This window comes from Poecile atricapillus, chromosome 29 (genome assembly GCF_030490865.1).
Source record: "Poecile atricapillus isolate bPoeAtr1 chromosome 29, bPoeAtr1.hap1, whole genome shotgun sequence".
Taxonomy (NCBI): Eukaryota; Metazoa; Chordata; class Aves; order Passeriformes; family Paridae; genus Poecile; species Poecile atricapillus.
Window position 1 is genome coordinate 709,053 of NC_081277.1, and position 17,037 is coordinate 726,089.

At 49.1% G+C, this 17,037-nt stretch overlaps 1 protein-coding gene across 1 annotated transcript in view; it reads left to right on the forward strand.

Annotated features, from left to right (window-relative positions):
- ZMAT4 (zinc finger matrin-type 4) overlaps positions 1 to 3,027 on the forward strand; it is a 47,722-nt gene extending 44,695 nt beyond the window's left edge. Inside the window, exon 7 of the mRNA XM_058859418.1 lies at positions 2,583 to 3,027. Coding sequence (XP_058715401.1) covers positions 2,583 to 2,598 — 16 coding nt within the window. The 3' untranslated portion in view covers positions 2,599 to 3,027. The remainder of the gene's footprint in view (positions 1 to 2,582) is intronic.
- Positions 3,028 to 17,037: the final 14,010 nt, after the last annotated feature.

The window sequence follows — 17,037 nt, forward strand, 5'->3', positions numbered from 1 at the left end:
GGCTTAGGAAGGAAGCTGGAAGTGTCTTGGCTGATATTTTGGTGTGGAGTAAAAGATGCAGGAAGAGAGAGCTAATACTGAGCTGGTCCAAAGCAGATATATCTGCCAGCTCCCATTTGTTTTCTCCAGGGTGCAGGTACTTGAGTTTAATTTGAAAATGAAGATTAAATGCCACATTGGATGTGTTTGGAGTGCAGGGCTCAGCTCAGGCTCTGATGGGTGATGCTGTGGGCATGTGCTGGCACGAAGCAGGTTTTGGAATGTGGATGGACTCTGGAACATCTGCAGCGGGGAGGAGCACTAAATCTTTAATTAGGGATTTATGAACTGGGTAGAGATGATTGAGTCATTGTTTGACTTGCTTTCCAGAAATAGATGGGGTTTTTTTCTCTCTCTCCTCCCCCATGAAGCACAGAGAAGCAGTGCTGGGCACAGTGCCAGGCAGGGGCCAGTGCCCGCTTTGGCTGAACCATGGTGGGCACCAGCAGCTCCTTTCTGTGGGGACCAGCAGCAGCCAGAATCCCAGCTGGGAATGTGACTTCTGAGAGGCTGGGAGGGAGACAAGTGCCAGCCTCGCTCCTCACTGTTCACCATGGGCTGGCAGAAACAAAACTCCCTCTTTTCTGCTCTATGCAAACTGTGAAGATGAAAAATCAGGGCTCAGAGTGATTTGCAGTGGGAATGAAAATCCCAGATAGTTGTGAAAGGAGACAGAGGGTGTTCAGTGTCTGGGGTCAAAACAATGCTTGTGCAGAGTTACCCTGGGGCTTGGCAAAAAGCTCTTCCTGGGGAGGGGTTGGGAACAGGCTGGGTCATCAGCACAGCCTGGAGAAAAGAGCTGCTGGGTCTGGGTGTGAGGTTCCTCCTCTGGGCATGTGGCTGCAAGGAGCACAGGGGCTTCTGGCAGAGCCCAGACCTGTGTTTGGGGTGAGTGTCACCCCTGGGCCAGCTGTGGGTGTGTCACAGGCTGCAGTGATGAGCAGGGGGCTGAGAGCTGAGCGCCACTGCTCAGGCTGTCAGCTCAGATCCAGCCCCAGTAATTAACAGTCTGACTGGGTGGGGATAACCATTCCCACTGCCATAAGAATTTTGTCTTCTTGCCTTCATTTTGTCTCTTTGATCAGCCAGGCCTCTCTGCCACATCTAGAGCTCACAAATGTATTCCAGGGTTTTATAATCACTCGCTCACACCTTCATAGATGTTAATACATGTAAGGGTTTCCCTCTCAGGCTTCCTGGTTAATTTAATGATTTTTGCAGAGAGGGGACCCAATCCTGCAGCCATCATTGAGGTAAAAGCAATTCAGTGGTCAGAAATAATTCTGAGGTGTTCAGAATGGTTGTGTCTGGTAGAGGAGGTGGCTCTGCAGCCCTTCCTGCACAACTCAGCCTTGACTTTGGGCTGCACCCTGTGGAAGCCCAGATGGTTGATGTCCTGCTGAGGAGCAGAGACAGCAGGCTTGGGCCTGGGTGGGCTCTTTCCTCTTTTATTTTCTTTTTTATTTTCAGGCTGAGAACACAGATGTCTGGTTGGAACAGGTATTTATCAACATAAGCTGCTTGGCTATTCAGGAACGAGCTAATCAAAATATTGTTATTACCATGCGTGGAGAAATGTCACCCTTTCCCATGGTTTCATTTACATCCCTTTTCCCATCTATTTAAGAAGGTGTGAACAAGCACTGACAGCCTGCTGTGGCTGAAGTGTGTCCCAGGATCTGTGTGTCTGGCAGAGCCAACACGTGGGGAGCTCTGGGGCTGCCTGGGGCTCCACTTGGGTCACATTTAGTGCCAAATGGTATTTCTGTTTCTTCTGGATGTTTCCAGCCCTGTCCCTGGTGCCAGAGGTTGGGCTCCTTCCACACTCAGAACAAAGGTGTTCTCTGATAGAAGATTTCCAGTAAATTTCTGGAAAAAAGAGTAATGAGTTGAATGGTGCACTTCACACCCAGGCCAAAGATTTTGTTCTTACCTTGGTGGCTACAGGAACAGTAACCCTTGGTAGTAGTAGCATTTCTGTGTGCTTTTTGTGATATATAGTGGCTTTTGCATAAAGAAGCCTTTAGAGCAGTAACAACTCCAGAAGATGAATTAGTTACAAAAGGTAGATGGAATTGATAGTCATTTTAATTTGTCACAGTTTCAGTTCCAGGGAGCCTCTGAATAATTACACTGCCTGTGAAGAAAGAGAATGCAATACTTCCTCTCATTATAGATCTAACTTGTCTCCCTTCCCTTTTAATGTAAGTGAAAATAAAGATATCTGTGATATCTTCTGTTTTGATCATCATTTGAAAGCCCTGGGACAGCCTGTACAGCTCTATGTTGTGGTGTTTGGTGTACAGATTAATTATTTTAATGTAAAACCCAAACACTGGGTTAATTGCTCAAAGCACAAACCTGAGCTTGCCAACTCCAATTCCAATGAGGAATTCCTCATGAGCTGAGCCGTGCTGGGTCATGGAGGAGGCAGGAAATTTAGGACCTAAAGAAAGGAGACTTTTTCCAGTTTGCTGTGGTGGTTTTCTTTCATAAAATACATCTGGATGGAGCGTGACTTGGGCTTTGTTTCTTTCTTGCAGCCTGAAGAACCAATAGTAGCTCGTCAGTGGAGAAGAGGACAAGCACTAACTCTGCTTCTGTGGAGGGGAGCGGGTCAGAGGAGAGGAGGCTTTCTTGGACAGTGATCCTATGTGGATTCAATAATTAACATGTAACTAACCTTTGCTTTGGACAAATACATGGATTTTTTTTTTTTTAATTTTGTGGTGAGTTAAAATATTTCGATGGATTTTTTTACCCTTTCGAGACAATATTTATTCAGCACAGAGTCTAGAGTATGATAACTATCCTGTAAATACAGCACTTACTCATCAGTCATCTTCAGGGACAGTGGAAACAAATGATTTTACTTTTTCATATTTATTCCTAGATTTCTCCCAAGAGTATAAGATTATTCTGCTACATTATCCATGATAGTGATGTAATCAGTCTTCAATCAGAAATAAACACACTTTCTTCACCTTCTCCAGCATGGTTTGTGTCAACACATACAGAGCAAAACCAGTGAATCCTGGGGATTGTGTAGTGGATGAGTTTCTTCCTTCCCTCTTTGTCTCTAGAGAAACAAATGTTCCACGAGTGAAGAACACTGAACAGAAAGTGTGAATTCCTTCTCCTGGTAGGATTCCTGCAGGCTCAGCAGAGGCAGTTTGTTTTATTGGCTTTGTTTTGAGCTGAGGCTGTTCCATGCCCGGGGCAGCTGCAGGAGGCACGGGGGGAGCAGAGGGTGAGCTGGCTGTGCCATCCAGGTGAGGCTGGAGTGCTGTGCCCTGCAGGGAGGGGAATCAGAGTTATCCCTGCACTGATCAGCTCTGCCTCTGCCTGCTTTGGGCAGCTGAGCAGAGAGAAGCAGCCAGGTCAGAGGAGAGACCTTCCCTGTTGTGCATCCAGGGGCTGCCAGAGCTGTGCTGGTCAGGAGCCTCAGCCCCCAGTGCTGTGAAGGGACAGGCTGGGTGTGCTGCAGCATCCCTCCTTCCTCTGTGGGGACACTCAGAGCCACTGCAGGAGCTGTGTGTGATTAATTTGTGCTCTTGCATTGATGCCTTTCATGTGTGGAGGAGAATGGGTTTTTCACAGATGAGTAAACATCTCCTTGTGTTTCATAGCTGTGGGGCGGTTTCATTTATTGTGTTTTGGGTAATAACACAAGCTGCCAGTGTTCCTGAAGCTAAACTGTCTCTTTACAGAGAGAATGATTTACAGAAATAGGGCACATCAGTCATGTGGGTTCAAGCCTGACTTTTCAAAGCCTTCTTTCCCGAAAGGAACCCTCCCCAAGCAGCATCCAGGGTGTTGCAGAAGCATTTTTGTCAGGAGACAAACCCAAAAATCTGTGTGCTCTAGTAATCACTATGAGCTAATTGCAGCAAATTAATTACAGCACAAACAGAATTTCTTTCCCCAGGCAGGTGTGGAGACAGCTCTGCAGTGAGCTGTGCTGGGCTGGCTGTTCTCCCCTGGCTGTGCAGCCTGGCCTGGAGCTGCTTCACTCCAGCAGCTCTTGGGCAGATGTTGTGTCATGGCACTGCAGAGCAGGAGGGTCAGCACTACTGATGGGATTCCCTCACCCCACAGGGCCAGCCCAGGTGAGTGGGAGGCAGGTGAGGTGCCTCATCACTCCCCTGTCCCTCCAGCTTCTGCCTGGAGTGACAGAGTAGCACAATATTTCCATTTGTTGCCAATGTTGTCCAGGTCCAGTCAATCAGGCTTTGGTCCCTAAATCCTTTTAATCTCTTGCTCTTCCTAAATTCATTAGGCTTTAAAAGCAAGACATAAAAAGACAAATCTCCTCATGGTAAGTCAGTGATCCCTGTAGAAGTGCTGCCAGATCTCTGATGCCTGGTCCAATGGCCCCAGGCTGAAATGTGTGAGAGGATGTATTTGAGAGCTTTGAAAGTGGTTCAGTGCAACCACTGCATCCCCCTAGGTTACTTTAAACTGAAGGGTGAAAATATTTGTGTTTATTTTCTTCATTAAAAAAAGCCCATAAACACACTCAGCATTTCTCATGCAGAACATCTATATGTAACAATTTGATTTTGTCTGTTCTATGTTTTGCCAGTTTAAAATTTTGTGCGAGGTAGCAAAGAAAGTAAATCTCAATAATTTATCATCAGTCTGGTTGGGTCTCTCCCCAGACTCACTTTACAGTCAGTGCTAACTGGAATAGAGGTGGCACTGGGAGACAGCTGCAGATGTGGCTGCCAGCACTGAAATGGAAGTGTTTTAGATGTGTTTCCTTACAGTTTGTAGCCCACACTAATGCAGCTCTCCGGGTTCTGGTGCAGATGTGTCAGGTTGTGTTTCAGGGGCAGGACACTGACTTTCAGTGGTGTTTTATGCTCAGACATTGCTCAACACAAGTAATTTGTGGTTTTATCTGGCTCCTTTTGTGGAGGCAGTGGAGCTCTATGGCAACAGGGTGTAACATGAGGCTGCCCTGAGACACGCAGCTTCATCCAGAGATTAATCATGGGAGAAGAATGCTCTTGGGACATAAGTAGTGCTTCCTTTGTTAAGTTCCTATTGCATCAATTTAATTAGCAAGTCCTGACCATTAAAATCACCTTCCATTATCTTCAAGTGAAGTATGTGGAAGTCTAATTCTTCCTCTAGGCTGTGCTGGCTGCATCTGCCTGAGGTCATTGACCTGCCCAGCTGCCAGGAGGCTGCGGGGAATGGCCAGGGCTGGAGGTGTCTGGGGACAAGCAGGACCCACTTAGGGGTTTGAATGTTCGAGAGAGAAGAGCATTAACCCTGTGGTGTGTTCCTGCTGAAGTTACTGCACTGGGCTCAAGTGTGAGACTGAATGAAAAAATTTGTAGTGCTCCCTAATTGAGCCCTGTCCCCCCTTGCAGGTCTCTGACAAAAGCCTTTGTCAAACATATTTTTAATCAGTGTGTGCATTTCAATTTGCATATTAATAGCAAGGAGCTGTTATTACAGCTGCTGTTGATGAGATGGTGTCAAGCCCATCTTCCCATCTGAGGAAAGAAAGAAACTGCATCTATTATGTAAAGAATGACATTGGCAGAAAACATGTCTGAGGATCGTCCATTCTTTGTCTTGATCTTCCTTTATCTCTGCCTTTATTTTGCTCTTAATGGCTCATATGGATGCATTCATTAAACTTCTTTTTTCCCCTTAGAACAAGGATCATGTAACAAGAGACTAGGACAGGTTTTTGTGCATGTTGTGACATCTCCAAGCTAAATACAGCAATCTTGTTCAGTGTTTTTGACTTGTAAAGTGGCAAAAGGTGGCCCTGCCCTGGCAGCCTTTTTTTGCAGCTGACCCAGAAGAACAATTAACATGCTGTAATGAACAATGGCACTGCTCTCCAGGTTCCAGCCTTGCACAGCTCCACGGTGCTGGCTTCCCCATCCATCCCAGTGCCTGAGACTGGGCTGTGCTGGCGCTGATGGCACAGGAGGCAGATGGAGCACGGCTGCTGCTCCACAGAGGATGCACAGGAGGAATAGGACAAGGGAGAGCTCATGGAATGGCTCAGAGCAAACCTAAAAGACATAGGAGAACCATCAAAATAGAAAAAAGAAAATAAAAAATCCCAAGGAAAAAGCACTGCCCTCCATCCCAGCACCACGAAGGAGCTGGAGGAAGAGCAAGCCCTGCTGCAGCAAGGGGAGTGCTGCGCACACACACATTTCTTGAGAACAGTGCTGGTCTTAACAGCCTCAGTTCACCCAGTGCTCAGTGCATTCAACAATTCAACAGCTTCTTCTAATGAGGAAATTGTTACTGTGTTGGGGAATGTGGAATCCAGCAGGTGCACAGGATTAAATAATGGAAAAGTGTCTTTGGCAGTGCCAGGACCACGATGGTGCAGTGCCAGGGATGAGTGGGACCTGTGGGTGGGTGCTGTGAGGATGCTGCCTGTGTTTGGCCTTGTGGAGCACAAAGATGGAGAGGTTTGTGCTGCTGGGGGTTATGGAGCAGAGCTCTGGTTTTAACAGGAACCACCACGGGCTCTTCCCTCAGCCTGCCCTCAGAAGTGGCATGAGGCACAGGCTGCTCAGGCTTTGGCTGTTCCTGCAGGTTTGGGCAGCTGCAAATTTGAAAGATCTGGCCAGAGTCCAGCTCACATCATGCACCTCTAAACCATGGGAGTGCTGTCTCAATTGCTCCCACCATGACTCCTTTTCTAATGGAGATGGTTCAGTAGTGCAGTGATGCATTAAAATGGATCTCAGTAAAAAGGCAAAGCTAATTATAAAAGACCCAAACAATTCCTCCCCACTCTCTTGTCCTGAGCATCTGTGGCCACTGACCAGTGAGTGCCTACAGGCTCTGGAAACAGAAAGGCGAAATCGGTCTCTGCTCTTGTGCCCAAAGGTTGTTTTCCTCTCCAAATACCCCATCTGCAGCCTCTCCCTGGCACAGCTCAGGTGGTTATTCCACCCTTATAATTCTATGGAATTTACTATCAGTGTTGTAGTAGTGAGGATCTAAGGCTATAGGATAATAAGGTTTATAATGAAATTGTAGTATCCAATAGATTCAGAGACCAGACAGGCTTCAGGGCAACAGATTCCCCTTTGAATCTGGAATAGGAACAACAAGCTTCCAGCTAGATCTAGACTAGAAAAAAAAATCAGCTTCAATTTAATGTAATTATTGGCAACAAATTAGGCAGTGTGGGGAAAATGTAGAAAGTCCCTGTAAAATTAAGTAATATAAACCTAATTTATTATTTCAAATTCGGGAGGTTTAAACAGTGTTACAATCATCATCTAATTTCGCAGGGGTTGAAATGAATTTGTTGTTTTGCATTGGACAGAAAGCTGGAACTGCCAGTTGCCAGCTGTGATTGCACATGTTGAGGGTTGTGTTTGGGGGCTTCTTCAACCCTCTGGTGCCATTCAGCATCGTGCACTTGTACGTGAAAATGCCCAACGTGGTGATTTCTGTTCTGAGAACAGGATATTTGTGTCTGTGCCGGTTCTAAAGCAAGCACAAACATAGATGCATAAGCATGCATTGCAAAAGGAATGTTAAAAATAAATGATTTTAAACCGTGCTATATATAGTTGGATTAATTTGGGGTTTTTGAGGATTTATTTCAGTTGCAGCTCTTTTCCTCAGCCAAACCCTGTCCACCTCAGAGAGGCTCTGGCACAGCAAGTTGCTTGTTTGGGTCACACCAGTTTTTCCCTCTGCCACCTGCTCCTCTCTGAGGTTTCCTCTTAGAACAGAAGCCCAAATCCCCTGCACCTCTGCCAGCTCTGGGGAGTGGGAGCAGCAGGACCCACACAGGGCTGGCAGCCCAGGGCAGCGTTCCATTGCAAGGGGACATGGGACAGCAATGCTGGGAACAGCAAACGGAGCTCAGGAAATAATCCATCACCCTCTCAGCGCTGGGAGCACCCTGGCAATGTGCTGACAGCCTGCCCAGCCCTGCCTCCCCTCTTCACCACTTGCCTCAGTATATTCATGGTGAGTACTAAAGCAATATTTGAAGTTCAGACCCATTTCTCTGCAGAGCAACACCAGGCTCCTGTCCCAGGAGGGGCATTTAGAAAGGCCTCAGAGAGATTTGGCAGAATTTCCTCTTGGAAGTTAATCCAGAGAACATCTCTGGAGCCATTCCCTGTTGGCGGGCTTCAATATGTGTGTTTTAAATAGTCAGCTGCTGTGTGAGTTTAACATAAAACATGAGTATTCTATTTAATTAAACACAGTTAAAGAATATATGTGGTCTGCAGAGGAATGCTCTGTGCCCCTCAATGTGTCACCAGGGTGCTGCTGTGTCCTCCTTGCTGAGCAATGAGCTGGCAGTGGCTTCAGCAGGGCCCTTGGGGATGATGCTGGTCCCCAGAGCAAGGAGCCCAGAGAAGGACCCAGGGCTTATGAAGCCATTTGGTCCCTTGAGGGTTTTTGTTGCTGTGACAGAGTGTGGGTGACACAGCTTTGCCTGTGCCACTGCTGGGCCTCTCCCAGCACCCTGAAGGCTGAGCAGCTCAGAGCTGGATCAGACTCAGTCTGGGTCATTAAATCCCTCCTGGGTCTTCTCCTCACAAACTTTTCCTCATTTTTCTTGGCCTCCTGTATACTAACTTGAGTAACTTGTGTAGAGAAAACATTAGCCAGAGAACTAACCCAGAGTGCAAAATGTGCTGGTTTTTATGTTTTTATCATGGTAGTGTTGAATACCATGATAGACACACAGCCTGTGCTAATCTGTGCTAGTGCTCAACCATGCCTCTGCCAAAAATAGCAGACTTTAGGGACACTCAGTAGTCTCTTGCTCATCAGCTCATAACATTCTTGTTCCTGCTGTCTCTCAGAGACAGTCTGGGCTGCAGAGCAGTTCCTGCCAGATGTACATCCAGAGCAGGGTCCTCTCCCTGCCTCCTGGGGTTTTCCTTGCACTGCACACTGGCTGTAGGGGTGAGAGTGCAGTGTCTGTGTGAGTGTCCCCACCACAGAGTGCCCCAGGCTGGGCCAGGGACATGGCAAAGCACAAATGACTCAGGCGTGCAGCACAAACCACTCACAAGAGCCACCCCAGCAGTTTCTGCTTTAGAACTGTGAAAATTATTTTGCATGTTTAACACTGCTGTAATAGCTGTGATGGTATTTACAATCCCAATCAGCCAGAATCTCTGCCAGAACTGTTGTGTGTGGTGGCCTTGTGAAGTCAGTCTCTGCTTTCACTCAGGAGCGAGAACACAGCGCTCTCAGGGGTTGCCACGTTGGTCATGACTGTACAAAGGAACGCTCATTAACTGCTTTATCCCCCTGAATGGGCAGCACAGAGAGCCTGCCAGGCTCTTGGAGGCTCCAGTTGGCACAGGCGATTCTGCTGAGCTCTTGCTAGAAAAGACAAAGAATCTGCCTCTGGAAACTCCTGTATGGAGAATTTCTTGTCTCTCCTCACCATAAGTCACTGCCACAGAGCTGCAGGGCTGGAGTTAATGAAGGAGGAATTAGGGAAATCCTGCTGCAGCAGAAGCAGAATATCAGGTCATGTCTCGTGTCACTGGCTCCTGCAGGCTGCTCTGTCCTGTGCTGCAGGCTGCCCTCCTGCCCTGGCTGCCAGCTGCAAGGTGGGAGCTGCTGAGCTGCAGCAATCCCATGCCTTGCAGTCCTGTTCTCTGCTGGTCATCTCTGGCAGTGAATTGCACTCGTGGGTCTGTGTGAATCCAGGTGAGAGCGATGCAGCCTCAGCAGGGCTGCAGGAGCTGTGAGCCTGCAGGTACTGCCGAGTGCCCCGGGGTGACAGGCAGGGGACACCAGGAGCTGGAAAGGTCAGTGTATGTCTGCACATCCATTTTGCAGGAGAAATGTCTTAAATGGCAAACCTGAAGGTTTCAGACTGTCCTTGCAGCCAGTTCTCTGTGTCTGTGTCTGGTGAAAGTGCTTTGCTGAGATGTCTTCAATGTTTAGTAAATAATCTCGTTTGTTTTCCCTCTGTCAGTGTCTGTTTGCCAACACACACTGCTCATTGCTCCACAGCATCAGGGGGTCCTGCTATTGGCATGTTTCTTTCACTGATGTTTGGGTTTTTACTCAAGTGGATTGCCAGCAATATTCCCTGCCCAGGGGTCATGTCTCTGCTGTGTGTGGACTTGGGGGTAGTCCTAGAGTAGAGGCAGTAAAGCTTCTACTCAAAAAAAGTAGCTGCTGCTTTTTCACTGAGGTGAGCTGGAGTGTGAGAAAGCAGCATTAATGCTTAGGAGTTTTTATGTATCCAAGTTTCTAAATCTACAATCTAGAACTTGTCCACACAGCAAAATGAGTTTCTGCAGGCTGGTTTGTTCTGTGCCCCTTCAATCCATTCAAACTCAGCCTCCCTGTTCCCTTTCCCTGCTGTGTGCAAAGCTGCTAGGTTTTGTTTTCCTCTTGCCAAGCCCGGAGCCTCCTCAGCAGACGAGTGGGCTGAGGCGAAGCCCACCAGGGTGGGAGCTGGGAGCGAGGGGAAGCGTGGGAGCAGCAAACGCTTCACATCCTGAGATAAACTCGGTGACTTTGCCTTGGAAGCTCCCCGTGGGTTCGGCACATGTTAATGGCAGCACAAAAATCCAGCCCAAATCAAACGGGGCTGGAGATCTGTTAGCAGAGTGCAGAGTTCCCGCTGAGCCCCCGCACCCAGGGAGCTCCCACATCACTGAGGCGCTCAGCCTGGGTTCCACAGCATCCCTGCCTGTCCTCCTGTCCCCATCCTGTCCCCTGCCTGTCTCCTGTCTGTCCCCCTGTCCCCATCCTGTCCCCTGCCTGTCCCCTGTCTGTCCCCCTGTCCCCATCCTGTCCCCTGTCTGTCCTCCTGTCCCCATCCTGTCCCCTGCCTGTCCCCTGTCTGTCCCCCTGTCCCCATCCTGTCCCCTGCCTGTCCTCCTGTCCCCATCCTGTCCCCTGTCTGTCCCCCTGTCCCCATCCTGTCCCCTGTCTGTCCGCTGTCTGTCCCATCCCTGTCTGCTCCCACATCACTGAGGCGCTCAGCCTGGGCTCCACAGCATCCCTGTCTGTCCCATCCTGTCCCCTGTCTGTCCCCTGTCTGTCCCCTGTCTGTCCCATCCTGTCCCCTGTCTGTCCTGTCTGTCCCCTGCCTGTCCCGTCTGTCCCCTGCCTGTTCCCACCCTGTCTGTGCCCTGTCTGTCCCAGTCTGTCCCCTGTCTGTCCTCCTGTCCCCACCCTGTCTGTCCTCCTGTCCCCATCCTGTCTGTCCCATCCTGTCCCCATCCTGTCTGTCCCATCCTGTCCCCATCCTGTCTGTCCCTGTCTGTGCCCTGTCTGTGCCCTGTCTGTCCCATCCTGTCCCCATCCTGTCCCCTGTCTGTCCCCTGTCTGTCCCATCCTGTCTGTCCCCTGTCTGTCCCCTGTCTGTCCCCTGCCTGTCTGTCCCCTGTCTGTCCCCAGCCTGTCTGTCCCTGTTTGTCCCCAGCCTGTCTGTCCCCTGTCTGTCCCCTGTCTGTCCCCAGCCTGTCTGTCCCTGTCTGTCCTGTCTGTCCCCTGTCTGTCCCATCCTGTCCCCATCCTGTCTGTCCCATCCTGTCCCCATCCTGTCTTTCCCCTGCCTGTCCCAGCCTGTCTGTCCCCAGTCTGTCCCCTGCCTGTCTGTCCTCTGTCTGTCCCCTGCCTGTCCCAGCCTGTCCCCTGCCTGTCCCCTGCCTGTCCCCATCCTGTCTGTCCCCATCCTGTCTGTCCCCATCCTGTCCCCTGTCTGTCCCCTGTCTGTCCCCTGTCTGTCACCATCCTGTCCCCATCCTGTCCCCTGTCTGTCCCCTGTCTGTCCCATCCTGTCTGTCCCCAGTCTGTCCCAGCCCATCCCCTGTCTGTCCCCATCCTGTCCCCTGTCTGTCCCCTGTCTGTCTGTCCCCATCCTGTCCCTGTCCTGTCCCCATCCTGTCTGTCCCCTGTCTGTCCCCATCCTGTCTGTCCCCTGTCTGTCCCCTGCCTGTCTGTCCCCATCCTGTCCCCGTCCTGTCCCCTGTCTGTCCCCTGTCTGTCCCATCCTGTGTGGGGCTGTGCCAGCACCGGGCACCTCGGTGCCTTTGGGCAGGAGAGTGCGAGGGGAGATCCCCGCGTTAGGGAGAGGTCTCGGTGTGGAGAGCTCTGCTGCTGAACCTCTGCTGGCCAGGTACAACATTTTGCACTTATCTGGAGCCTTTCACTCCAGGCTCTCAGAGCTCCTTAGAAATATCAGCTAATTAAACACCTTGTGTTAATTAACCACACATTCCTGACGAGAATGCAGTTTGGAGAGCAGCTGCCTGTTCTCCAGGCCCTTGATCATCACCAGCAGCAAGGAAGGCTGTGGCTGTGTCCCACTGGCATGGGCCCTGGAGGTTTGGGAGCTTTCCCTTTGCTTTGTAGAGCTTCTCCCAGAGGAGATGGGGGGTCCTGTGTGCATCAGGCAAACTGGAGTGTGGGAAAAACCCCGTGGTGGGATGGGACATCCCTCCAGGTGATTGCTGCAGCAATGTGGGGAAGTCCCAAATTAATGAGAGAAAAACTGGATACAGAGCAAGATGAGTGTGATGAGAAGGTCATTTGTATGAGGCTACTGTGAGTCTGTGCAGGGTGACTTTTCTCCAAGGTCTGGGTTTTGGATAACATATATTATTCATAGAGCAAGAATGGTGTCTTCCCTCCTGGTTTTCTTACGAAAATATATTGTATTCATAGCACCACAGAAAGTGTGATATAATTTATCTGAAGATTTTTTTAATATTCCAGAGCTGTAGTCAGCAGGGAATGTGGTAGTTAATATTCAGGGCCACAAGCCTCCGAGATTTTGAGTCACAACTCTTTCTCAGTGTATGAGGCAAGAGAAGGAGCCCTGGGTGAAGTGGTAGGTGCAGCTCCTGGCTGCCTCAAGGCACTCCAGCTGGGCTGGGAAGTGTCCTCCTGCCCTGATGGATGAGGTGGGGCTTAACCATTTGAGCTGCAAAACCTCTGGGCAGGTCTGAGCTTACTCAGCACTGCAGCTCCTGCTCATGTCCTGGCAGAGTCTCCCTTGTTCCTCCTCCTTCTGGAACCTGGAAGGGTGTTGGAGTGAAAGCCTCCCTGCTGTGTCCTCCTGCAGTCCCCCTGTGGCTCTTGCCTTTCCCTGAGTGCTCCCAAGGACTGCTCTGGTTTAGTGTCCATGATGTCATGGAGAAGAATTTCAGGGAAAGTTCCCTAAAATTGTGAATTGAATTCTTTCCAGCTCAGGGTTTTTACTGTTGCATCTCAGAATTTCAGGTAAAACAGACCAACCCATGACCTCTGCCATAACCTGTAGTTCTCATTTTGCCTAAAGCAACAGTGTGACCTCATTTTGAAAGGTCTGAATAACTTGCATTTGGCCCCTGGATATGACACAGAATCTGACTGCTTCCCTCTTTATTATACCTGTGGCAGTAATTATTCTTCCTCTCCAAACATAGCATTTTCCTCTTTAAAAGGGCTTTTTTTCATTCTCATTTCCATCCTGGAAGTGCTGGTTTCTGTTCTATTTTTAATGGAAAGACTGGAGGGCAAATGCAATTAAACCACAGTGCATGAACTGTACCTTGAAATAGATTTTTAAAAAAACCAAAACCCAAACATCACCTTGTCACTCACGGAGGACTGGCTTTCTCACCTGGGCTCCAAGTCCAGGTGTCAGTTCTTGTGATCACACCAAGTGAGAGCAGATCACAGAGGATTTGGGGCCAAGTGAATTGGGTGTGTTAAAGAAGTTATTTTATCCCAGGGCTGGAAGTGGCTGACAAGGCAGCACTCAGGATCACTCCTGGTGCCATGGGGTGTTCTGGGGGGGAGCCCAGCTGGGTGTGAATGTGGAGCTGCTCCCCTTGCAAGTGGCACTGTGGGTTATAAAGGCAAAAGTGTTACTGGCACCTCAAATGTCCCTTGTGGCCAAAGGTGTGTGGCTGCCATGGGCCATGGACATCCTTATGGAGTGAGCTGCCTTTACTGGTGATAGATGGGATCAGGGAGGTGGAAGGTGTCGTCCTTCCCCAGTTTCTCATCACGCTGGGGTCGGTGCCTCACACAGGGGCTGCTGCTGAAGGCTGCGCTCCTCTGCTACCACTCAGCTCCTCCTGACTTACACCAAACATTCCTGCCATGTAAAACATGGGCTGCACGTCAGAGCTGCTGATCACATCTTGGGTGCACATCCCTCACAGTGCCTGCTCCAAAATTATTCCATAAGATCACCCACTGCATTAGTGATTTATCCCAAAAACTACATCGTGGTGACTCAGGCTAGTTACACAGTGAGGAAGGCTTGGCTGCTTCACTGAAATGGTGCATTTCCATGAAGAAGTGTGACATTATTATTAAAAAACAGTTATTGAGGAATAAAACCTCAGCAAGTGCTGGGAAAAGAGCATCCATTTAAGTTACTGCATTGAGCCCTTGCTCAGCAGAATATCCAGGATCTCTTGGGCAAGTTCCTTATGGGAGTCAGGAACCTGGGTGTGCCTGACAGGGATTAAAACCACAGACCCAGCTTGCTCCACATCTCATTTGGCACCCAGGGGCTCAGCAGGAGGGTGCAAGCCCTCAAAACTGACAAAAACTGGACACATACACAAAGGAAAATAGAGTTCAGCTGTGCCCTCCAGCCTGATGTGATTGCTCTGCTGGTGTCCTGCTGCTGCTTGAGCCCTCCTCACCTTCTGCAGGTGAGTTTGTTCCCTGGGGAGATGTGTCTGGGCTGTGGAAGGACACAAAACAGGGAGTCAAAGAGATGTCCATAATTTGTCTTTCCTGCTCATACCTTATGGGTGAGGAGACCAGGATGTGCAGGTCCAGTGGGGATTGCTCCTGATAATTTCAGAGTTGTAGTGTTGGCTGGTCAAATTCTGACATGTTTAGATAATTACCAGTTCTAGGAAACTGTCCACATCAAAGGTTTAAGATGTGAACTAATTTAATAAGGAGTCACTTGTAATACCTTGTTACTTCTCCAGTTCTAATGATGCTTATCAGTCCATGCTGATAATTGGTGTCACTGCAAGGCAAGGGCTGGGGCAGTGCCCAGGGAACAGATGGAAATCTCTCTCTGTTGAGGCTGGAGAGATGTGGCAGGGACAGTGTGGGGCAGCCAGGTGATGCAGTCCAGGCTGGGGATGCAGTCCAGGCTGTCCCCAGCACAGGGGGAAGCTTTCTGGGGTGGGTCACACCTCCCCAGCACATGGCACCCTCTCTGTGCCCGAGATCCCTGCCAGTGGCTGTGGAGCAACCTGCTCTAGTGGAAGGTGTCCCTGCCCATGGCAGGAGGTGGAATGGGATGAGCTTTAAGGTCCCTTCCAACCCAAATAGTTTTGGGATTCTCTGATTAACTCGGCCGCCTTCAAAGGCCATGAAGTTGTGAAAAGATTTAAGGGCAGCTACTGAAAGTTTTTACAGTCAAAAAAGCTTTTATAGCTGTAAGACCTGGAGACCATTCAAGCCACTGTCCAGTGTAGCTCCTCCTGGAGGTGTCCAGGGTGGTCCCTCGCCTGCCCCGTTCTCCTGGGATTGCTCCAGGTGTCTGGAAGTGCAGAGGAGCTGTGCTCCAGCAATCCTGCTGCTTTACTGCAGTGCAGCTGAAAGGCAGAATTGCAGCAAGGTAATATTCTGCCCCATTTACCAACCCATTAAACACCTATTTAAAGCCTGACCTGGCCATTCAGGCAGCAGAAAACAAGGTACAAGGCAGTGCAGCCTGGAACAGCTGCTCGATGGCCATTCTGACTGCAGCTTTTCAAAAGTTCAGGCGCTGTTAATCACCAGAATATGGTTTCATCTACCTGCAGCATGCCTTTTGCATGTTTTCTAATGTTTATAAGATGTTCCTGTTTTACTTAAAGTTCACAGCATTTAAATAATGTGCTTGAGCAGATTAAAAATAACACAAGATACCACCTCTCTCCAGGCTGTGGGAAAGATTCCAGTTAACAGGAAAATCTCCCTGTCCACCCTGCTGATGCCAGACTCCTGCTGTACTTCATGCCACTTCATTTTTTAATTGGCAGCTTATTGAAATTAAATTATTGTGTTTATGTCTGTTGTCAGTAGCATTTAAGCTGCTCACTTGTTGGAAATCTGCTAGCTCTTCACAGGGTAAGCACAGGGATAAATTCCAAATAATAGGTGGATGAAACAGTCTTTCATCCACATAGTGAAATCCTTGCAGAGACCTGCTTTACAGCTAAAAAGTCATCCAGAGCAGCTTTCTAGGATAGTTTATATTTTTGTGTAGTAAACAAAATTATCTCAAAAGAGATGCATTTAAGTTGGAAGTGTGCTGCCTTCTGGGGAGGAGGAGGTGTCTTTAAGACCTAAATGAAAACCTTAAGAGACCCACATTTACCCTGCAAGGTGGAGGAAAAAAAATACAGACTCTATCAGGCAGAGCAGCTCCTCCTGCAGTGCCTGATAAATGACTTCTCATTGTGGACTGCCAGTCTCTTGTTCACCATCAGAAAAATTTGTATTTATCCCTGGAATTTCCCGTGTGCCCTCCTGAATGCACAGGAGGAGTTGTTAAAAAGAAATGCTCCCAGCTCTGTGCTCTACAGCCTCCTTACGATATGTGTAGAGCAAGCATCTCTACAGCCAAGGTTGTGTGGGGGTTAAGTAGGAGGGCACTTTAAAAAAATCTTTAAAGAAGCTGGTCAGAGGCAGTGGAATCTTTTCAGTTCTGTCCTGTTATGTCTTGTAGCAGAAAGTCTTCTTGGGGGAGTGTGAAGATGTCCTGTGACTCATGTTAAGAGCCCAGACCTTGCAGGCTCAGCATAAGTTTTAGCAGAAACCGACTCAAGTGTTGTGTGAGGATGGTCTGTGCAGGCAGAGATGTCCCAATGTGGGAACTGGGACTCTCATCTGTGACTGCACTGCTGTCCCTCTGCTTCATTATTTCTGTGCAGCTGATGGGGTTTAATGCTGCACAACTGCTCCAGTGGCAGCACCTGCACACTGCTCCCTGTGGAACGCTGCTTTGCAGCTTTTGGTGGCACCCACTTATTCAGGTTTGTATTC